Genomic DNA, 24,840 nt, shown 5'->3' on the forward strand with positions numbered 1-24,840 from the left:
TGGACATTTTATGGAATTTTCCCAGCGTCACCATGGGTATCCGCACTTGCTGTCATCAAATTTAACTGTGTTCTTGTTGTAAACTTTTAACTGTGCTTTACTTCCTTTTTTTTTACACCTGTATATACTGTGTGTTAGCAACACTAGCAATAGCTATGTCAGCTAAAGCACTAACATTACATTTTAACATCATGCTAGGTAGCCTATCTGCAGCATGATCAAACTTGAGTTACCGCAGAATTTTCTCACAAAATAGGCCATTTTTTTCAAAGAAAATGCATCTCATTCATCATAAGTCGGTAATAATCTATAAATACGTGATAATACAGGTAATGTACCACTGTTCACAATTTTTACGTTTGTGTCTTTCTGCTTCACTGATGTTTTCTCGTCAAGCGTTAAGATTTTGCATTCAACATTTCTATTGTTTCCTGTGGGTTTATAGACAAATCGGCATTGCCTGCGCTTAATTTAGCCAGAAATTTGCCTTTTCGAGACAAAACAGCCACATTCCATGAATACCTGTCATTGGCATTTGAAAGTAAGGGAAATTTTCCGCAAAATTTGGGAAATTCTGGTCTTCCACCAGAAAGAACCGCTGACGTTGCGCAAGAAGAGCGGAAGTTGTGCTGTTCCGGCAGAACAGGAGGTGATTTTCTTTTTCTTTTTTTTTTAATGAACGATAAAATACTGGGAAATTAAGGGAAACTATTCAAACGAGAGTGCGCTGGGAAAGAAGACCAAAATATGTCAGTTTCCAGATGAAAATGGGAGGGTTGACAGTATGCTTTGACGTGCAACTCCAGTAAAGAAACTGGGTGCAATTTAAAGCAACACCTCTGCTACGTTTGTGCGAGAGCTTGTGATAACAACGCAGCTCCGTTGGAAGGAAGGTGTGTGTGGTCCTGAGTGGTAGAACTCGTCTGGCAGGGTGGGCCTTCCACCACAGTCCTCGGGGCAAGACCAGAGCTCGCAGCATGTCCAAGCTCTTCATCTCGGATTCAGTCGGTAGCTTATGTGACCACCGGAGGAGAAAATCTTCTGAATTAAATATTATATTCCATATCGTATTCCAGCCTTCACAGCTGTCAGGAATTTGTCGACACAGACGCGCTTACTCCAAACTCTCTCAAGACGTCTTCCCTCAAGTCCATGCGGTGTTTACATACAAGTGCAGTGCGATTAGATGTGTTCAATCCATGAAAACACTCCACTTCACTTCAACCCCAGACCACGTCGCGAATGCGCTCTGGCGTGACGCGCTTGGCTCTGCTTACAGCGTAATTGTCCAAATCCCTCCAATCAAGGACCGTCGTCTTGCAAAGCAAAGACAAGAAGGGAAAAAAAGTTTGTGTTTGCCTCTGCATCCCGGGAAACTTTATTCTGTGGAAAACAAAAGCAGAAGCCTTAATTGGCATGCGCCCCGGATCAGACCTGGACTTAGTGAAGTCTTTAGGGGCGAAGACAGCCGCCACGGTCCGTGACGCTGGGCAAACCCCCGACACTGACGTCCACAAGTTGAAGCAAACTTTGATGCTCTTCCTGCAGTTGTTAATTCCTGATGATATCCAACACTACACCATCATCATCATCATCATCATTCGGCTAAGATTGTTTACCGCCCTGGCGTGCCACCCAAGACGGTACATTTCCCGCCATGCCAGCGGGCTTTTATGATTTATTTTTCATTCCATTTTTAAGGCTCCATCGTGATCTCCAAATTATGCTCCCGTCGGGACGCTCATAATTTGTCTGCGCTTCGTCCCGTGCTTTTTAACGCTTTTGACAGCAAAGCATCCCACGTCCTTCATAGACACCGGCTTAAACGCTGTGTTATTCAAAAGGCTAACATTTCAAGTCGCGGGCTGATTACCCAGAAAGCGCAACACGTGCACAGAGCAGATCACTGCAGGGTGTATTTTTAGCAGGAAGGTAAATGCCACGGCTGACACCATGCATTAAATCTCAGTGTGGAAAGAGCCACCGTGCGCTCAGAGATGCCCAGGCTGTGTTTGCCTGCTGCCATCCGCGTGGCCAATCCCGGCCAGTCCTGTAACCCAAGAGGCATGTTCTTGTTTTAGACGGCAAATATTGACAAAGCAGCGTGCCAGGGTCAATTTCTTCACTGTACAAAAATACAGACAGAAATGAGGACTTGAGGAATTGTTTAATTGTGTAGGATAAAATTCTATTTATTCCTGCACTACTTCTTCTAATTCCATCTCATTTTTTGTCCGCTAACTCTTTTCAGATTTCTCAAGCGATTCAAACCAATCCAACGTCAAAATGTTCGGCTCACTCTCGACTTTCAAAAACCTCCAAGAAAATATTACGTTTTGGTATATTTTAAGGCAGCAGGGCACCGTGTTCTGAAATCTCAATTGTAGCATTTACATTAAAATGCTCTAATTGATTTACTTATTATTATAATAATGTTTTATAAATGCTTGATTTGCACTTCGTATGAGTAAATAGGTTTTAAGCCAAAGGCTTTGAAAAAAAACAAGGCTCAAGCGCTCCAGTGTGAACAAGTGCCTCACATTTCTTTAGTTTTTCTCTGCATGCACATTACAGTCATGGAAAAATGATATTGTGCCCTCTATTTTTCACAATTTATGATGATTTTAGTTTTTGTTTTTTTATCACAGCTTACCATTTCTGGTGTTGGTGGGCTGACCAGGATGTGATGTAATGGCGACGTGATTTGATGGCTCGACCACGCTACAAACGCCTTGCAACACTATTGTTAGCACAAGAGCAAACCAACTAACGCAGTCACATGATATAAAACAATACCGGTAGTTCCCCAAAAGATGATTACAAAAAATACATCAGTAGAAAACCGAATGGTAACGCATGTCATGGACATTCCGCTATATTTCTCATTTTGAATCGGTGTCACTTTCATTATTGTCTGAATATTGACAAAAAACGAACAAAGAACCCAGAAATACTCTGAAGGTCACATTGTGTGTCACTGCAGACGTCAACTCATTTGCATTTAGACTTCCTCAATTCACTTTTTGTTACATTGTGTGCGGACCGTGCTGTTTACGTTTAAGGAGATGTCATGTTTTGTCAGAGTTTGGTTAAAGTACATGTTTTGGGTGCCACAAATGCATTTGGTGCACAATGAGGTGTTCGGAAATCACAGCAGCTTAAACGCACCGTTTTGTATAATTTATTTAGCCTTTCATGTCACAAATTTGCAATGTGCAAACTGAAATCGACCTCAGATCGCCTTTTATACACAACAGACACAAAAAAGCATTTGACACTGTTTCCCCTGTTTATTCAGTGTGTTTGAAATCTATTTTCATACGGCTACAGCTTCAAATCATTGGAGTCTGTGTTTCACGCCCCTCCAAGGGACAGCACACTCAAAAATCACCCTGATTCATTTCAACATTCAGTCTGCATTTTCACTTTCCAACATTTCAAATTCCGCCATTTTTAGTCTGCTAAAAATGAATGGACAAAACTAGAGCTTCAACGATTAATCGATTATTAATCAATTATCCAATTAATTGGCAACTACTTTGGTAATCGATGAATCGTTTCATTTAAAAATTTACTGTAAATAGCCTCATTTGAGCCGCTCAAATGAGACTCTTTTTAAAATTTCCTTAGTCATCCATGAAAGCAGACATATTATCTTTATGTTTCAGGCAAAATAAGATAGTCACATCAGCTTTGACTTTGGAAAAGAGCAATCGCAATTTTTGCCTCTTTCCGATACCTTGCGAAGCCAACCCCTGCAGAGGTGTGTACGTAGAGCATGCGTAAGAACATTCCCACGCAAAGTATGGGATTTATCCACTTGTACTTGTGCGTAGGAAAATGCCTACGTTTATGCACAACTCTTACCATGCGTACACACAAAACCTAGTGGTAGAACAGTGAAACTACAAAGCTATGGCTGTGCCTGTCCAGCGCAGGCCATACATATCATCTTGCTACGTGCTTCACACCATCAAACAAGGCACCGCACCTCCCCCCAGAGCAGACGAGCCAATGCCAAACACAAGCCCGCCCCTGAAGTTTATTTATTTGTTCATTTTTATTTATTTATTGGTGATGCGCATGTAGCGGTCTGTGCCAGTGACTTGTTGATTTGCAGTGCAGTGTCAGTTGATGTTTATACTTCTCTACTTCAATTTCGGTGTTGGAAAAATTTCTCTTCCTCGCTGTCTTGCTATGATTTCGGGGAGGGAAAAAGTCCATTCATTAAATTAAAAGTGTGTTTTTTTTAATCCAATTCATGAATTAATCGAAAAAATAATCGACCGATGAATAGATTATTAAAATAATCGTTAGTTGCAGCCCTAGACAAAACCAATGTTTGTTGGTTCAATGCTTCGTCCTCATATTTATACATTTCAATAAAATTCTCAATTTTTGCGTGCCAACATTTCAAATTCCATCCATCCATTTTCTTTGCCGCTTATCCTCATTAGAGTCGCGGGGGTATCTCAGGCGAGAGGCGGGGTACACCCTGGACTGGTCGCCAGCCAATGGCAGGGCACATGTAGACAAACAACCATTCACACTCACATTCATAGCTATGGACAATTTAGAGTCACCAATTAACATTTAAAATTCCGCCCTTCAAAATTAATGGACAATAGAAATTCGGTAGAAATTAATTTTACATTTAACATTACATGGAACATCCTGGTTGCTGGTTCGGTCTTCAGTCTGCGAATAGATTTCAGCACATTTCTAGGATATTTCAACATTTTTCTAGATTTTAGTTCAGCATTCACACACAATTTCTACAGAAATTGCTTCTTCTACTAATTTATTGTCCTATGAGACACATTATAACACACGTCACTTGTTGGTGGTGTAAATGATATTTGCAGCACCCCCTACGGGTTGTGTTGAAAATACTTCTAAGACATGCTGGCATACATGTAATACAGACACATGGATGGACAATTAGTTGCTAAGTCCCGCCCATTTTGCTGTGAGTCAACCAATCGTGCTAAAATTCTACACGTGTGCTTGTCAGTCCTCTAAAAGTGTGTTAGAAATTTCGTGGTGATTAGGCTAAACACTCCTAAGTTACAATGCTTTGGACAGCTACGTGTGAGAAATTTCAAGTCAGTCAAACTTATGGGGTTTTATAAAAGTGCCACCGTGCGGTGTGTTGGTCAAAAAAATAAAAGCACAGGCGACACAGGCGGGGTGCATGTTTGACACATTTTCACTCCTTTGTGTCGGCCGGTTCAGGAGTACAAGAGTTCCATGATGATGTATTCCAATATTTCTGTGATGGTTTCTCCTACAAAAAATGTTTTTTGATTTAATGTGTAATTGCAATTGAAGAGAAATGTGATAATGAAAGACTTCTGCTGTGTCATTAACTGATAAAAAACATCTCTCAAAAAAAAGCCCTCGGGATAAAAATCTCCCTCAACTGCTGAGTCACCGGCAAGTTAGCGACCCCAGCCGACCCTCCCGCCTTCATTCCACACATTCCAGCCTGCGTTGATGCGCACCTGCGACAGCGGCTCACCAGTGGTGATAGTCGTGCGAGGCCGGTGAGTCAGTGTCACATTAGAGAGAAACTGAGAAGGCGTTGCGCTCTCTCTCTCGAAAGAGGGACAGGTGGCTGCCATTTATGAGCTCTTACAGGAATTGTCTGGAAGCGCAGTGACGACGCACTTGCACGTTGATTACAGTTGTTAAACAATAACACTGCTTGTACTGCAAACGTAGCGTAAAACTTCCAAATTGCCCCCCCCCCCTTCAGACACACCCCTCTGCAAATAAGCCCAGCTGCTCGCCACCTCTGCCTTCCTCTCTTCACAGTCGCCAAGCTGTCTCGCTCCTCGCTCCTCGCTTACGGACCTCAGAGGCGCACCGGTGGAGGGAAGCAGCAGAAAGGAAAAGGGTGGGGGTGATGGAGGCCAGTAGAGAGGCTTTGGGTCCCAACTGAAGCCTCCTAACGCGTGGAGGAGTCGCAGCCTGATCCCCCCACCCCCCAGAGAGCCTGGAAATGCTGCTGAACCACGCGCAAGCAAAGAGGAGGAGGAAGGAGGAAAGCCACAACGTTGGTCCGCCCCCCTCATCCTCAGTGCTGTGATGACGTCTTGGGGGCACGTGAGTGAGGCTCTCCAGTGACGGCGCATGGAGGGCAGGAAAGAGTTTTAAAGCTGCTCGTCTGTCGGGTTTGCACGAGGGCTCCGCTCGCCTCCAAAACAACCACAGAACCACAGACGCGCGGCTCAGGAGGTTGACGTTTGAGGGCGACCCGGAGCGTAAATGGTTAATCGGCGCGGGCCAGCACCAGTCACAAGGACGGCGCTAAGCGAGTAAGTACTCAAACCACACTCGCCAAGCAAGCCAGTCTGGCACCATCTGATCTGTCCACAAAAAAGCCGATATTTGCCTCTGCGATTTTTTTTTTTCCTCCATAAAAACCAGCCCGGCTGGTCTTTGTGGTCGTCATCATAGTTGATACATAAACGCATGTTTTGTGGCGGGCTTTTCCCATATTTTTTTTCCCCTGATGACATGCTCTCGGTTTAGGACGTGTCAAGGGTCACGGAAACCGCCGAGGAACAAAAGTGCATCGTGCTGCAGCCAGACGCGAGCATGGCGTCAAACAGCCTCTTCAGCACCGTGACACCATGCCAGCAGAACTTCTTCTGGGGTGAGTACCCTTCCGCTTCCTTCTTTCTGGACTTGGGTGTGGGTCTCTGGTCGCTGGGCAGACTACCGGGTCGGGTGCTGAGGTTTGGGGAAGTGAAAGGTGGATGGTCAAACACTGCTAACCTTCACACTTCGATGATTTATCCTTCAAATGTCTGAATTTTTGGTTGAAGCGCGACATGTCCTTTTGGATTCTGGTCCTGCAGCAAGCGGAGGAAACCTAAAAAGGCGGCTGATATTTAAGGGATGACTGCACTGATGAGAACAATCATGAATGAATATTTTTACGGGCACCCAAAAAGTGTTAGGGGTCAGTGTTAGGGATTAGCGGGTAGGGATCTGGGTTACCCTAAGCCCTAAAATGTGCAATGTCACATACACTTGTTTTATTTTTTACGATTTTGGTATTGTATTAATCATTTTTTGATTAAAAATGCAACTATTTTCATCCATGAAAGCAGAATCTACCTTTGCCTTTTAGGCAAAACTAAATATTCAAACACATTAGCTTTGACTTTGGAAAACAGTGATGGACATGGCCTCTTTTCTGATACGTTTCCGATCAAACCACTAACTGTTTGTGTTTGGTTGGTATTGATTTGGTCTGTTTAGGGCCTAAACGATTACTTGATTAATCCAAACAACACGCTTCAGATGAATCGACTAAGAAAATAAGAGTTAGTTGCAGCATTTACTCAGCTCCATCCTGCATCAGGCAGCTTTCTGGCTGGCATATTTAACACCAGTGGGGGGTTCAAATCCTCTAAATCATCCTTTCCCACAACTTCAAGTCACTTTTTATTTGCTTATTGTGAGCGTAAAATGCTGAAAGCTATTTTTGTTGCTCGTCAAGCAGCCACCCACTTTCTTGGCAAAGACCCGTTTGATTTGATTCTTTTTTTTATCATTCATTTGGAGGTTATGGAAATACATGACAACTCCCAGGGTGGTCTGGTTTGGGAGGACCTTCATTCATCATTTTCAGTCACCTGTGAAGGAGTGGAGAAGTCACCTCTGTGCATTGTGACAACTTCTAACCCAATAAGTTGTGTTTTAGTGGCCCTGTGAGCGAAAGTGAGCAACCCCTCACTTTTAAACAAACGTTTACATCCCTGTGCCTCGCTCGCTGCTACATCCAAATCAACAATGTTCTGAAGAAGTCTCTGCACAGCTGCTGTGGCCTCCACAGAAGCAGCAGCGTGGCTCTAATGCGCTCGGAGAGCCTGGAAGAGAGAAAGTCTTCCACCAATCACCATCGCCTATTACCACATTAACCTCTGACCTCGCGCCCGGGTGCGCGCTGAGAAGCGTCGCTGTAGGAAATTGAGATGCGCTGCTGACACTCAGGTACACCGATCGCAAATCGATTCATGCACCATATCAATGTTTGATGGCAAAATCTGTCAGTGTAGCCACAAAATGTCCCCTCCATGGGGCGGGACCACCGACGCGTTGGTAATTTCAAATGAAAACATGTATTATGTATCAGCGCTAGATGGGCGTCCTAAACTATTTGAAGAAGTCATAAAAAAATAGTAAATGAAGCAGGCTGACGTTGGACATGTAAATTGCTGTGTATATTTTTAAAGGACTAAGGATTAATCATCTTTTCCATCATCAGTCAGCTTAAATCCCGCCGCTGGACACCAACGTGAGATCCGAGCCATCGGCAATGTTTTTTCAACTTGTTTCTCCTGGAAGGTTTTTTTGTGCAGTGTCAGCAACACAAGTTGCTTAAAAAAATGTTGTTTAGTTTGCAGTCACTTGCGGACACTTTTAATTTGGGCTCCCGGCGCATTCCCACAGATAAATCACATAAGACCAATAGTGAATATTCCCATTGTGAACATTTGTCTTGGTGTTTTTGCCACAAATATGTTTATGTTTTGTTTTTGTTTTTTTTTTTTAAATAAGTCACCTTCCTGGCAAAGGAGGCTGGTGGTGGCAGAAAAGTCCTCAACATGTGTGGCACCGCTCAACCCCCAGGCCGGTTTAATCGGCCCATTACCAGCTTAATTACATATAGATCATTAAGTCATGGCAGCAATTATTCTTCAAAAAAATGTGCTTGCAGTCCCAAATCTAAAGGGTAAAAAAAAAAAAAGCGGGGTAAATATCTGAAGACTGCGGCGGAAAACTTTCCCCCCCAAGGAAAATGTTGGATAATTTGCAGGGAAAGCGTATACAGTATGTGAGAGAGAGAAAAAGCGACAGCTTGTGTTGCACAAGTGCGGCTTTAGATCTCACCGCAGGCCTTCTCGCTTGGAGACGTCTTAAAAGTCAACCAGACAAGCGCCCCCCCTGCGCCCCCAGCAGGAGAGACGTGACGCCCGCTCATCAATAGCTCATTGGCAAAGCTTCAAGTAGTGATGGGGGTGAGGGGAAGAAAGCGGCTGCTACTGTGCAGCGACGACGCTTCCCTTGAAACTGCGCACTTAATGGAGGCCCTCTTTAGCCACCAGCGCGTCATCTAACATCAGAGGTTCTACAGTAAATCTTTTTCATTTTGACTTTAAAAAGATATACAATTCTGTCATTTGTACAAGTCATCGGAATTCCTTATGGTATGTTTTTTTTTTGTCCCAGACATGCCTAACAGATTACATTAAGGAACATCACATGGTTACATTTACACGATTCAACATGTCTGAAAAGGAGTAGGAAGAAATGGAGCGTATTTATCCTACCACCTTCTCCACTACTTATCATTCATTCACACCATTTTTTTTTTTACACTGACACATGCAATATTTAGTTTTTGGTTACATTTAGTTTACTTCCTGTGGAGGATAATATCAAGGAGGAGTTCAAATAATGAGACTATATAAGTCATGCAGTGTGAAGAAAAAGGAAAAAAATGTGGAAAAATAGGAAAAATTGTTATATAGTTTTTATATTTTTATTATATTTTATGTTTTATTAGATGTTTTCAGGATAAAATGGTATGTAATTTTTAAAATATGTTTGTATTTATACATGTTTGATGTTTTACATTACATTTTTACATTAAGGAAAATTTAATACAAGTGATAAACCTGGAATAAATTATTAATAAAATAAATTAATACGTTAGACAAAGTGGAGACATGAAATAAGGCAAATAAATAAATAAATAAATTATATACACACAGACACACATATATACAGCATGATATATAAATAAAAGGGCTGTCAAATGATGACAAAATTTAATCAGATTAATCAGTTTTCAAATAAATTCATCATGATTAATCAGCATGTCACACTATGCCTGAAATATGCCCATTTTTTCTGTATTTTATTAAAAGACAAATACTGTGTTATTACGAGCAATGAGGAGTTGCGTTCATAAACGCCACGTCATTGAAGTTGAATTCACATATTTTTTGTGAATTTTCAGGGATTTCCGAGCATGCTTAAATGCAGCAAATAGTACTTCCGCATTAAAAGTTACAAAGTGAGTGAGAAAAATATCCACTTATTGTTTTTCTTTGCATTTCTGTTTATTTAGACCATGCATACACGCATAAAAAAGACGTTGTTGTGATGTTCCGAGTCGCCGTGAATGCATCTCGCGATCTGTCTAGTGACAATGAAGAAGCGTCTTTGCAAGGAAGAACGTACTAGAGACGTGTTTGTTTGGAGTAGGAGATGCATACATGGTGTTGGAATTGCACTGCTGTTGATGTGTTCAGGTCAGAAAAAAGTTACAAAAGAGCGTCAGACTCTGTGTGACTCTGCGGGGAGCTACAATGTGCCGCCATCTGTCGCCATAACAAAGTCGTGGCTTTCCATGATGCGTATGTGTTAATTACGCAAAAAAAATGTAACTTAATTAATCGAATTAATTAGTCACTGTTGTTAATGAGCTATTTTTGACAGCCCTAATAAATAATAAATAAAACGTAAATAAAATTCCCCGCCTCTCGCCTGAAGTTAGCTTAGGCTACAGAATACCCCCAATTACTATTGCAACAACACATGATCAGTAGGGTAAAACTAACGTGTCTCACGACGGTCTAAACCCAGCTCACGTTCCTTATTAGAGGACAAGTGGCATGAAAAATGGATGGATGGATAAATATTACAGTATATATATATCATTTATATCCATCCATTTTCTATGCCGCTTGTCCTCACTAGGGTTGTGGGGGTGTGCTGGAGCTGACTTTGGGCGAGAGGCGGGGTACACCCTGGACTGGTCGCCAGCCAATCAGAGGGCACAAATAGATAAACAGCCATTTACACTCACATTCATACCTATGGACAATTTACAGTCTCCAATTAACCTAACATGCATATTTTTGGAATGTGGGAGGAAACCGGAGTTATAAATATATATCAAATATAAAATGTATCGCAAACATTTCAGCCTAAACCTGGTTTATACAAATTAACGTAGATTGTAATTTTCAAGTCCGAAATCTTAAATTTTGAGAAAATGAACAGTAACAAGACGAGAACAGAAGTGAAGCCACTTTGTTTTAAAAACAATTTTGAGGCTATTTAATGACTTCAACTTTAACGACGTGATAACAATATTATTACTTACTGCCTCTTATTTAAATGAGCGTCAGAAAAATATCGAAACAGTGGCTTCATGGATTCCCAGTTGTGCCCTTGTCGCTTCCCGAGCAAAGTGAGCGAACCCTCCATCCTCTTCAACTATTTCACAGACCCCTAGCTTATGATTTGCGGACCCCAGTTGGAGAATTCCTGATCTAACTAAGCCCAGTGGGGAAGAATAGTGCACAGTGTGTGAGATGCATGATTAGGGCTCTATTAGCATGACATTATTGTTACTACTTGTATAATTCCTCGTAATCCCTGGCGGCTAATTGAGGCTTGACGGCGTGATCTTTGTTCTTTGCCAGGGCAATGAATTACTGTAGTCATCAGCTTTGTGTTTTCTGGCTGCTGGCAGCTGTGACGATGTTAAAAGCTGAGTGACAAGATGCTTTCTCTCGTGGCCTTTCTCATGCTTGAAGGTTCAGAAAGTTGTGGCACTTCCTGTTTTCCGCACAAAAACTGTTCAGACTGTTCAAACCAAGTCTGTAGCCAAAGGAGATGTTGAAAGACTGCAGAGTCTTAAAAGGTGGCAGCAAACAAAAACAACAAATGATCCTTAGTAACTACCATATTTTCTGGATGATCCATCGCACTTTTTTTCAGTTTCGCTGGTTCTTCAACTTATAGTCAGGTACGACTTATATATCAAAATATATAAATATAATTTAACATGTTCTTAAATGTTAATTCATACTGATTGACATGAACCAAGGGTGAATTGTATGCTGCTGCTGCCATTCAGTGAGGAGAAATGAGATTGGGAGTTTGGTGAACTTGCCCACCAGTAACTTCCTTGTTGGACTTGCTGACTGGTTATGTTCATTTAGCCCCGTGGTTCTCAAGTATTTTCTGTCATGCTCCAATGGGGGGCAGAAATGTTTTCGTGCCGCCTCGATTTGAAATACTATTGAGAAACTGATAATATCTATTTATTTATCTGTACAGACTGAGCTTGAAACCGAAACCAGCAAAATGCAACAAAATGGAGAGCAGTGAAGCGTACGAGCGTATTTGAATCAAATTGCATGCGAAGTATGACAAATTCATACATGTTAGCAGGCCTGCACAAATACTGAAAATCCTCCCTACCTCTCACGCACGCCCTGACATTCGTCCCCCCCACAAGGGGCCTGCCCCACAATTTGAGAAGCACCGATTTAGCCTATTCAGCCTGCCAGGTATGTTCTTGATGCTATTGTTTATAAGGAATAACTGTTGATGTGGCATTAACATATCGGACACCTATTCAGCCTGCTCTTTTGTCTGCTATAGTGTCGCTGAATAACTTGCCTTTGCTCATTAAACGTCAATTCATGGTCTTGAATTTTGAAAAATAAATGTGATACATAGTCCAGTGTGAGTTATGTATATTTTTTTCCTCTTCATTAAGCATTTATGGCTGATGCGACTCTGGAGCAACATATAGTCCAGAAAATAGGGGCAATTGTCTTCTAAAGATCATCTAAAGCAGAGGCGCCCAAAGTGGGACTATTTGCATTTTGTGCTGTTTTTTGGGGCGGGGGGTTTGGCCCGTGACACATTCTAAAAATATACCTAATAAAAAACTAAAAAAACAACAACAGCAAAAATGGAACAATCAGCAGTAGTTTACTACAACAAAGTCAAAATATTAAAAGCAAAACACTGTAATCTAACAAGATAAAGTCGTAACTTTACGAGAATAACATAATACTCTAAAAAAATATATATTTTAGTAACATATTGTTGAAATATTAAAGAAAAATGTTATTTTTTTTTAAACGTCAAATTATTATGACAAACAAACAAAGCAAAAAAAAGTTCCATATTTGAAAAAAAATTTATGACAATAAAGTCAAAATATCATGGCAATAAAGTCATAATATAAGGGGAAAAAAATTACAAGAAGAAAGTTGAAATAGTTGGAAAACGTTTTTTAAACCAACAGAAAAAATGGAAAAAACTGTTGGAATTTTATGAGAATAAAGTCAAAATATTAAGAGAAAAAAGTTGCATTCTAACAAAAAAAAAAGTCTGAATTTTATGAGAATAAACTTGTAATATTAAGAGGAAAAATAATGTTTTAGTAGCACAGAACGAAAATATATTAGAAATTTTCCAATATTAAAAATAAATGTAATTTTTGCGATATTAGGTTGGGGAAAATTATGGGAATAAAGTCATAATATTACAGGAAGAAATTTTGCAAAGATTATTTAAGAAGAAAGTTTAAATATTTGGATTTTTTTTTTAAACAGCGGCAAAAATGAGGAAAAAAAGAGCGAGGTTGACACTAATAATGGGCTTTTTCACCTCCACGTACATCACAAAGCTCAGATGCAGTTCTTTCATGAAACTAGCTATAATTTATTTTCATAGCTGCGTGTGTTTTACTAAATATCAAAGTGGCCCTTGCATGCTTTCATTTTGCACTATGTGGTCCTCAACGAAAAAAGTTTGGACACCCCTGACCTACAGACACCTTTCTGGGGGGTGTGCAAAACAATGAAGAATCTGTTACATTTTAGTCATAAAGGTGCAGATACAGGAAGTTGTTTTTACCGTGCGAGTCATTGAAACTAACCGTTCTGTTCGCTACCCCTCATGAGCCAGAAAGTAGCCTGCCAAACACAACATCCATCCATCCATCTTCTATAGTCTAATTAGGGTCACGACTGACCTGAATGAGGTTTGGGATGTGGGAAGAAGCTGGAGTAGCCAGAAAAAAACATGCCAACTGCACACAGACATGCACACAGTGATGTCCCAACGGATATTTGAACACTTGTGAGACTGACATGCGATAACCACCAAACACAAAACTCACGTCACATAGTTTTGCAGTGGTCTTCATCGCATTGCTAGAACAACAAATACAGTGGTGGCGTTTGCACGGTCAAGTATGGTTCCTGATGCTTTCTGTCACCATCAATTCATCCGAAATAGGAGAGGGTGAGTCCTTGCAATCTCATAATCAAGCGCATAAATCATGTTTACTCCACGCCCAGCTTAACTTTGGCTGCTGTGTCGGGCGGCTCCACACCTTCCCAGGCGCATCTTTGTGCCGCACGCCCTCAAAATTCGCAGCTTGCAGCACTACAGAGGAAGTAAACACATAACATTACAGGCTCAGTACCAGGATGGTAGCTAAGAAAAAGGTATCAGGATCCAATAACGTATTGTTTGGCCCTTAGCACTTTTGCACAAATTTTGTGTGAAGCCTCACGGATGTTTGTCTTCGGCCTGTAATGATGTGCGCACTAGTGCCGACACAAGGCTTTACCTGTTCTACCACACACACACGCACCCACACACGCAGCTTTTCCTGCCGGCCGTGTTGGTTTAAAGTCGGAGGAATGCGGCATCCAAACATGTCAACTGGCTGAGCGCCGGGTCATGAAAGGAGCAACATAGGTGGGATGTAAATCGTGCTTTTTGGGTACTTTTTTGACTCTTTTACATGAGGAAACACACAACATGTCTTTGTCTAAATAAGGAAGTCTTTTAAATTCACTCCATTGAGGGAAACGCCAGGCGTGGATTTTAACTACGAGATTAATGCACGGCTTGTTGGTCTCATGTGCCTTGAAGTCGCTACTTTCATCTTGTGTTGGAAAACTGCAGAATGGTGGCTGAGGAAAGTATAAATGATCGCATCCAATGCCAGAGTCTGAATTTCAGCAGCGAAGCAGCCGACTGATGTCTCAAAACTCAGGTAGTGCTGACACCGGTACCTCGGTTTTCGTCATTAATTCGTTCCAAAATGTTCAACAAAAAACAAAACATAGGAAAACTGAGACAACTTTTTCCACTGGAAATAATGTAAATCCAATGAATCCGGTCCAGACACCCAAAATATAAACAAAGCTTCAATTTTATAGAGAATTATACAGTTTTACTTGGAGAAAACAATGTTAAATAAAGTGTAACCTCCTTTAGCATCTGCCCCAGTTAGCGTGTTTTTCAGTTTTTCAAAAATTGACACCAAAATCTTGCCTGGTTGACGTATACTTCCCGGTCAGCGTACACTACTAATACACAGCGTGGGTCCAACTGTGTTCTAAATGTGACAAAGAGGTGACTGGAGCACTGCTGATGTCCCTCACACCCCCGGTGCTCATGGAAGGGAATATATTCACAAGCAGGAAGATTTATGACCAGAAAAAAAGGCCATAAAAATCCAGGCCCTGGCACTCAAAGAGTTTTGAAAAATCTAAAATGGGTGCAGTGACACACAGACAAACATGGTACAAATCCAATTCAATAGTGTTTTTCACCTTCTTTATCAAAATGCTGGCACTTAAAACGTTCTGTGGCTCCGTTTTGGGTTCAGGTGGGAAAACACTATTGAATTAAAAAAAATAACTCATGACATAACAGCACGGTAGTGTCTGTGTGGCGTCTCACTGCCACATCGTGTCCATGGGAACGGTCACGTCAGGAATCACGTCTTCAGTGAAGGTAGAAGTAACCTTAAATGTTAATTTCGCCCTTTCAGTCATCACTTATATGTACTTACTGTATATGCATTTGATATTGTTTACGGCATGTCAAACTGTAATTGTAAAACTATAAAAACGTGTTTTGTGTTAACATTTTTGGCTTTCTGGACAGGATTAATTGGATTTACATTATTTCTTATCAGAATGTGTACTGAGTTCAAATTGATTCCGTTTCGGTTAGAGGTGGACCTTCTGCAACGAATGAAGGGCTCTAACCAAGGTTCCACTGTAATTATAAACGAGGACTGGATGGAACTTACTGGTGATGCAGAATGGAATTCAATCGTGTTTCTCACCTTCTTTATCAAATTGCTGCCACTCTCAACTTTCTTTGGCTCGATGGCCGTGAAGTCACATGACTTACAACAAAGTCCAAGCCCATAAATGGGCACACGACAGCAGTTTCAGATAAGACCTGGGTGGAAAAGAAGTTGCTGCGCATTTATGTACTGTAGTGGTTCTTGTCCCCCACTACTGGCCTGGCATGCACATTACAGCGTTTTCAGTCATTTTTGCAGGTCTGTGCGAACAGGGCAAGTTTTTACTGTGGGAGATTACTGCAAGATTACTTGCTACCAATCCAGTACCAAGTAAATGCAAGGCCAGTATTGCCAATACATTTTTACATTTTTCAGGTCATTTTTACCTGAACTTTTTTCAAGATCATTCAATGATTTTGTAATTTAGCCTTGAATTTGCATTCAATTTAAAAATATGACAGCATAAAGTTTATTTACAGTAAAATAAGAATGTAACGATATCAAAAATACAATGATTGCCTTTTCTTACAGTTTTTTTTTTCACAAAATACCGTAAAATCAATAGTGCAAATATTAGTATTGGCTCTCAGCAAATACTTTGTCTTTTTGACGCCAAAGCCCTTCTGTGTCCAATAGTTTAGTCTCCACGTTTGTAAACAATATAAAAATATATATATACATATATTTTCACAAATGTGTGTTTTTGTTGTGTTGTTCACCCGTATCGTACATATATGTGAACAACACAACAAAAACAGAAAGTTGTGAAAATATCGATCTCTTCATGCTAGTATGGATCCAATACTGATACTACCCTTGGTATCGATACTATCAATATTTGGATGGACCTGCCCAGCCCTGGTTTGGACAGGGCTGTGTAGTGGGTGTGTAAAAGTGTTACCGTTAGCTTCTTATGTGTGCGTTTATGTATTTCATATAGAAGTGTTTGTTTGTAGTTGCTACATGTTTGTCCGTTGTTTGGGCCCAACGTCCTGCAGAGCAACGTGCATCAAGATGTGGATCCATTTCTAGTCGGGGGGTTTCTACATGTGCTTTAAAACTGTGCAGGTGTACTTGTAAATGTGTGTGTGTGTGTGTGTGTGGGTGGGTGCACTCAAGGTGTCCATGACAGGAAGATCTGTCTGCTTGATTAATGTTCTCACTCAAAATGGCACCTGGAACCAATCCACCTCTTTTCTTTTTTGGGCCACCCCCGTCCCCTGCGTGCTGTATGTGCATGTGCGTGCCATGAGGGGTGGGCGGCGTTGAACAGATGCGACCGGAGGACTCAGAAGAAAAGAAAAGAAAGCTGTGTGTGTGTGTGTGAACAATAGCTGGGACGTGCAGTGGAGAGTATCGGGTGTTATTAATAATACGCCGGCCCCCGTTGGCTCCTCATTTACTCAAATTACCTGCCCACACAGCCGCCCCTCCCACCGCTGCCAGCCAGCGCCCGGAAACAACGGATCAAACGCACCTGAGCGCCCTGTGTGGCGACACCCACTCAGGCCTTTTATAACGATGTTGTAATGCTAAAAGGAAGCTAAACGGTGAGAAAACAATGAGAAGTGAAAAGGAAGAATGAACAGGATGTCAGCAGACTCGCATTGACAGCAGTAAGACTCCAGCATCACCATCACAACATACTCTTCAACACTTCTTTTTACACTTGAATGCCACATAAAGCATTGCCTGTGCAATCTTACAGCTGTTTTGTTGACCACAGTTTGACCTCGGAACAGATGAATTCTCTTTCTGAAACTGCAGGATGCAAAGAGATCCGTTTGCGTTCAAGGAACAATTGTACTGTAGGCGGGCTCCTTCAAAGCACCTCCCATCTGGCAGAGCGGGGGTGGGAGCCGTTCCCCTCCCCCCTTCAGACCCCCCCTGGTCCCCACCCACGCTCTGAGGAAAAAGGGCGATGACAAACATAACGAGCGTGGTACCACCTGTGGCACACGCTCAAACACAACACAGACTGCACTTGAACGCACCCCAGAGACACAAAAAGAGTGTGTGCAGGTGTGTCTTTGAACATCCAACACAGCGTGCGGCTCATGTTGACCGGGGGAGGGGGATGAGGGGGCGTCCAAATGCCCTCATTGGTGAACTTCCCTCCAGGTACAGAAAGAAAAAATGTCGGCTGCATACCTGCATGGAAATGACTTACTGATGCCGGAGTGTCCAAAACGGGGCCTAGGCGTCACTTTCAGCCCGCTGCTTGTTGTTTATTGGCCCTTGGCATATTCTAAATAAGTTATTATGAATGAGAAATATTATTCAATATTGCACTACTTTGCCTGAGTTATAACAAAAAATCTTAGGTGTGGATGTTTTGTTTTAATAGCTTAGCATATTGATAGCTTATATATTCACTGTTTGAAAAGACAAAAGCGGAAATGAAACAAAAGATGCTAACAGAACTTACAGTTCGTGACTGCAACGCAGGGCTTGTAGCTGCCATGTGAGGCGTAGCAGCTTGAGAAAAAATAAGGAAAGACATCTTTTTCAAACGTGCCAAGCTCATTTCAGTTATGTTTCGAGGCAAAACAAATGTATTTTTTTTGTTGCTACATAGAAAGAGTAAACTGGGGTGAGGAGAAAACTAAATATGTGCCTGAAAATCAGTTTTGCAGAGAATCAGGGAGGCCCCAACACGATTATATTGTCTGAGGGGAGAGCCCAACATGCAACACTTGACAAGTCCCGTGGTATAATGTGTATAATTTTGAGTGTAATTAAATAAATTGTGTAATTAATGTCATTTTACTATAAAGATAGGTAAAAGTGTAATTTTTTTGTATACCATATTTTCACGACCATAAGGCGCACCGTATTAAAAGGCGCAGTCTCAGTTACAGGTGCTATTTCCGTATTTAACACATACACAAGGCACACCGTATGATTGGGCGCAGGTGTGGTCAAACATACGGTAGCACGCATGCACGCTAAAACATACTGCGTCGCTAAAGAGTCAGTGAGGAAGCGATAATGCCTTATTTCTTTGGACAGATTAAGAACAGAACTCTCATTCAGGTTATCAAACCCACTTGAAATCAGGAAGGTCATCACTCAACACAACAATCTCAGTCATGGTGCACAACTAAAAACATCACACAGCAACGCAGCAGATAGACAAAAACAGACAAGACACTGCCGCTATTGGTGCAGAACAATAACCAACAACTATGTAGCTCAGACATGTAACTTTAAGAGCATTTGCACCAAAACAGTACCGCAAAGCACGCTGGAGAACAGGAAGTGCTCCAAGCGATGCTAGCATGCATGCACGCTAAAACATACGCTAGCATGTATGCTATCGTATTTTTTTAAAAAGGCAGCCGGAGCAAAACTGAGTTGGGTTGTACTTTATTGAAGTATTTAACTATGTACACACATTATTATTGATCAATCCTCATCCACAAATCCATCAAAGTCTTCATCTTCTGTATCCCAAATGAACAGCGGGGCAAGTTCTCCATCAAACACGCCAGGTTCCCTCTCGTCATTGTCAGTCAGTCTCGTTGCCGTGCGGCTCCTCAAAAACTATGCAAGTTTTTGTGAAAGCTCCAACAACAGTGCAAGCAGACACGTTAGCCCAAGCATCCACAATCCATTGACAAATTGTGGCATAACTCCCAGTGCCTCCCAGTCTTAGTGAAGCTGTGTTCGCCATCTGTCATCCATCGCTCCAACGACGCTCACACTTCACTTAAACGCCGTGTTTACACCGATGTCCAGCGGTTGGAGTTCCTTCGTCAAGCCTCCCGGAAAGATGGCAAGCTCCGAGTTCATTTGCTGCACTTGGTTTTTCACAGCGGCTGTGAGATGGGCGCGCATGGAGTCAATCAACAGGGACGGTGACACGTGGGAAAAAAACATCCGGTCTCTTTCCGCACACGTCACTCAGCCACTCAGCCATTTTCTCCTCGTCCTTCCAGCCCTTTTGATTGGCCTTAACGATGACTCCAGCTGGAAACTTCTCTTTAGGCAGCGTCTTCCTCTTAAAAATCACCATAGGGGGCAGTTTGTGTCCATCACCATGGCAACCAAGCACAACAGTAAAAGTCGTCTTCTCGTGCCCCGTGGTGTGTATCGCTACCGTGCTGGTCCCCTTCTCTACAGTGTGGGTCACCGTGATGTGGAAAGTGAGCGGCACGTCGTCCATGTTGGTGATGTAGTTGGGATGTGCTCATCGAAGTCGCGCACCACCACTTACAGATTTTGGAACTCGGTGCACACACAAGGCGCGCCGCATTATAAGGCGCGCCGTCCATTTTGGACAAAATTTAAGACTTTTAAGTGCGCCTTATGGTTGTGAAAATACGGTACATTTTCATATACAACAGCAGTTACCAATATTTTATAAGCAGACACGTCTGCTATACTGCACACTGCTTATTATCTCATCGCATTTAGAGTGTTCTACTAAATTTGAGTAACATGTTTTTAAATAAATTCAAGCATTTTTTTTCTATATGTCAATTAGTCAGGTGCGACATAGCGAGCATCGAAATGTTTTGTACTTTTTGCACAGTACTTTGCACAGTTTTGCAGTACTTTGATGGTTAATCCACAACTAGAAGGCAATATATCAGCGTCATCAATGTTCCAGTATCATATCATGATTGTGTAAGAGTTGCCAAGCAGACTCTGTTTCAAAATCAAGGGGAAAAAAAAGAAGCACTGATGAATGAAATACATGCACTTTTGGCCGCTGCCTCTAGGGGTTGTACTGAGCCCGCCGCCAGCATGGGAACCTTGTGGTCGTGCCGAGAGGCGTTCCAAATATTTGTGTGTCGACCGCACTTCATAAAATAAATAAATAAATACAAAGCGAGGTATTGACAGCGGGCTTACGAGGACACTTAAGCTTTTAATTACCTGTCATAAATTCCCAGGCGATTGCGTCATCGCAGCCATGGCGTATATGTTATATCGATTAACGTTTTACACATGGAGGGAGTTTGTTATTAACAGCAACAAACATGTCACACATGTCACTATGCTGCTCAATTCTTGCGAGAGTCTCATCAACAAATGTGCCAATATTAGCTCTTTGCCTTTGTGGACGCAGGTTCGAGCCCCGACCAGGGTGCAGGCCTGAGCTGCGTTCTTAATATCAATATCTTAAAGCACACAAGCAGTTTTGGTGTTGTGTGCAACATTGTCACATTGCTCAAGAGCAGGAGACATTTACTCTAGCATCATCTTCCCAAGCATCCTAATCGAGTTATCGCTCACGTTGTCAAACTTTGCATCAAGTTTCAACTTCAAATCCTTCAGTTTAAGGCTTTCTGCTCGCCGAGCAACTTCACAAAGCTCACAGGTTCCGTTTCCGCCTGTGTCGCTGTCGTTTTCATGTTGCGCTCCACGCTACCTGCGCCTCGATGCCGTCGCGTCGCCCCACCAAGCATCTCAGCGTGATCAAAGCGTGCATGTTGTTTGGAGATGACGGGCTGTCACTCTCTCAGTCAGCTGCGCTCGTACAGTCGTCTGAAGCTCTTCTTCTTTGTCTCGAGCTTTTCAGAGTTTGCCGTCAACTGTTGCGCCGCTTTGGAACTAGGTCTGTCTCTTCTCTCATCCTTTGGACCCAGACTAATAACAGGCCTTTTCTTCTCCTCGTGATGCTGAATGAGCAAAGCTGCATCCCAGAGGAGCAGGAATATTTTATTAGAGTGATTTTTTTTCTGACGGATGTCTTCCTCTGTGTGTTTCTTGTGATGGAACGTCAAGAAGCTCGCCTCTGCCTGCGTGCGTGAAAGCAAGCACGCTCCCGCAGAGCAAAGACGATTCAAAGCTAAACAACAGACCTCTCACTCGCATTGTTTTCTTCCCTTTTGCGATGAAGGGAGGGTGGCTGGAAGGCTGTACACTTGGCACAAACAAAAATAGCAGTGTTTTTTTTTTTGCTGACAAACACTTTTAAAGGCTTTTTGCTTATTTGGAACATGGGGGGGGGCACGTTATGTTGATATTCATGCAACACAGGCGCATAAAAATTAAAATATGTACAGTATGTACATACAGTGGTGTGAAAAAGTGTTTGCCCCCTTCCCGATTTCTTATTTTTTTGCATGTTTGTCACACTTAAATGTTTCAGATCATCAAACAAATTTAAATATTAGTCAATGACAACACAACTGAACACAAAATGCAGTTTTTGAAATAAACTTTTTATTATTATGGGAGAAAACACATCCAAACCTGCATGGTCAGCAAGTGATTGCCCCCTAAACCTAATAACGGGTTGGGCCACCCTTAGCAGCAACAACTGCAATCAAGCATTTGTGATAACTTGCAATGAGTCTCTTACGGCGCTGTGGAGGAATTTTGGCCCACTCATCTTTGCAGCATTGTTGTCATTCAGCCACATTGGAGGGTTTTCCAGCATGAAGCGCCTTTTTAAGGTCATGCCACAGCATCTCAAGTCTTCTGGTCCTTAAGCAGTGAAACAGCCCCAGACAATCACACTACCACCACCATATTTTACTGTTGGTATGTTCTTTTTCTTAAATGTTACTTTTACGCCAGATGTTTTCTTTTCTCCCTTAATAACAAAAAGTTTCATTTAAAAACTGCATTTTCTGTTCAGTTGTGTTGTCATTGACTAATATTTAAATTGGTTTGATGATCAGAAATATTTAAGTGTGACAAACATGCAAAAAAATAAGAAATCAGGAACGAGGCAAACACTTTTTCACACCACTGTGTGTACATACAGCATGTGCCTATATATCACTAGTTTGAAATGCAACAACTAAACAGATAATTAATTTGTTAGGCTTTTACTAATATACGTACAGATACACAAAAATAAAAAATCTGTTGAGTATGCATATATCCATTCCATAATCTATGTTTAGTATCATACTTGTATATATACTTTATATATACTTTTTAAAGTAAAACTCGAAAACAATACAGTAATTTGTTTAATCAGCTCTAACACCAACCGAAGATTATGTTTCGTCAGCTATCTTAGCACATGTTTACGTTGGCGTTAGCATCTTTAATGCACAAAATATATCAAAACACTTCAATGCCGATACAGATATAGGCAGAAACTCTTCCTTAAAACAATCTATCTATCTATCTATCTATCTATCTAGCTATCTATCTATCTACAATAATAAACATATTCTTGTTAAATTCTAACAATGAAAACTGACCGTTATTGAGGACGTTTCCATACACTTTGGATGACACTGGTGTACCTAATGTTGTGACCTTTGAGTGTATGTGATTTAGCATTGGAAAGTTGAAAACGTGATTTTTTATTTTATTTTTTTTACGGCTCCTGGCAATGATAAACTGTAATTTAGTGTAATTATTTTCTAAGAAAGAACATCCTCTGGAGTTGTCAGGGAAAGATAAGCTCTTCCTGATGCGGCTTCCAGTACAAATGGCCACAAAAATATTGACAGAAAATACCAAATGCGCTCAAAAAAAAAAAAGAGAAGGAGACATATGAGTTGTGCATTACACACACAATTACACTCCAGCACGCACACTTGCAGTCACCGTGTTCACATAAAAAGAAACCTTTAAAAAGCGTGCATGTGATCAGGTTCTAATGGCATCTGAGCTCCGTTTGAGGCCAGAATAAAAGCTTTTATGGACACGCAGGCAGCGTGGAGGAAGCCCACCCTGAGGGCCTGTCGTAAATATCAGCCAATCATCAGCTTCACTGAGTGACTTGATTACTGATGAAAAAGAAGGTGTATGGATGTAGCTGTAACTTTTATCATCTTAGCTGAGAGTGCTGGTGTCGCCTCCAAGTCTGTTTACAGGGCAAGAATGGACACTTTTACTTTGGCAGGCTGTCCAGTCTTTGACAGCTTGCTGGTATTGTTTAAAACTGGATGGATGCTCCTGGTGGGCGTTTTTAATTGTCTGTCAGTGAGCTCTGCAACAACAAGGAGGAGCGTTCAGGCTCTCCCGAGGATGTGCAGAGATTTAAGTGTGATCTATCTACGAGGCTGTAAAAAAAAAAAAAACAGGCATGGAAGATTTAAGGCAGTCATATTTCAAGCGCGCAATTTAAGTGTCAGCGTATGACCGCATCCCGCCGAAGCTCCTGCCATGATACAACACCATGAAATGTTTGAGAAGCAGCCTTTCACAACCCGTGATGGTCCCGGTGGGACCCGGCGGTCTCGCTTCGTCTTGGACTCCGTGGCGTCGGCCCTGACGAGGAGCAGAGCGCACGGGAATGTTAGCAGCCAGAGTAGAGAACATAATTACAGTTATCCAGCATCTGACGCAGAGCCGTAAAGTTCGGGTCAGCGTTTCCGTTGGAAAAGGGTGCCATATCCAACATATCTATGTTGGATGGCTAATTTGAATCCCAAGCTAATTTGAATCCGGGTCACGGCAACAGTGTAACCCGTCTGGTTCAGCCAGCCCCATGTTTCCCCAGGCTCAAACCAGGGTCCACAGAATGACAGTCGAGAGTTCTAGCTATCGAGACAAAAGATCTCAATCCGGGTCACTGCACCAATGTAACCCACCTGGTTCAGCCAGCCCCGTGTTCTGTCCGGGCTCAAACTAGGGTCCCCAGAATGAGAATGGACAGCGCGAGCCATGGTCCAGAGTGATTCTTAAAGAAAAACTGCGCTTTTTTGGGGAATTTTGCCCATCATCCACAATCCTTATGTGAGACATGAACACATATGTCTCTCTTTTCTGTGAGTTGTAATGATATCAAAACAGACCGCTAGCTGTCTCCTTTACTGCACGTAATGGGATACACCTATGCCGCCTACAAAGACCGCTATTAAAACACCTCCAAAAACCTTCAACAAGGTTTTATGGTTTCATATACATGCTGTGACCATGTAGTAAAGGTACATTCATGATGACATGTAATACTTACAGTATTTTGTTCT

At 41.9% G+C, this 24,840-nt stretch overlaps 1 protein-coding gene across 2 annotated transcripts in view; it reads left to right on the forward strand.

The window, feature by feature from the left end:
• The first annotated feature begins 6,182 nt into the window (after positions 1-6,182).
• Positions 6,183-24,840, forward strand: part of LOC129172557 (runt-related transcription factor 2-like) — a 55,644-nt gene continuing 36,986 nt past the window's right edge. For both annotated transcript variants that reach the window (XM_054762424.1, XM_054762426.1), the window contains exons 1-2: positions 6,183-6,320; positions 6,538-6,661. In XM_054762424.1, the coding sequence (XP_054618399.1) occupies positions 6,604-6,661 (58 nt within the window). In that variant the 5' untranslated portion in view covers positions 6,183-6,320; positions 6,538-6,603. The remainder of the gene's footprint in view (positions 6,321-6,537; positions 6,662-24,840) is intronic.

This window comes from Dunckerocampus dactyliophorus, chromosome 19 (assembly GCF_027744805.1).
Source record: "Dunckerocampus dactyliophorus isolate RoL2022-P2 chromosome 19, RoL_Ddac_1.1, whole genome shotgun sequence".
Classification (NCBI taxonomy): domain Eukaryota; kingdom Metazoa; phylum Chordata; class Actinopteri; order Syngnathiformes; family Syngnathidae; genus Dunckerocampus; species Dunckerocampus dactyliophorus.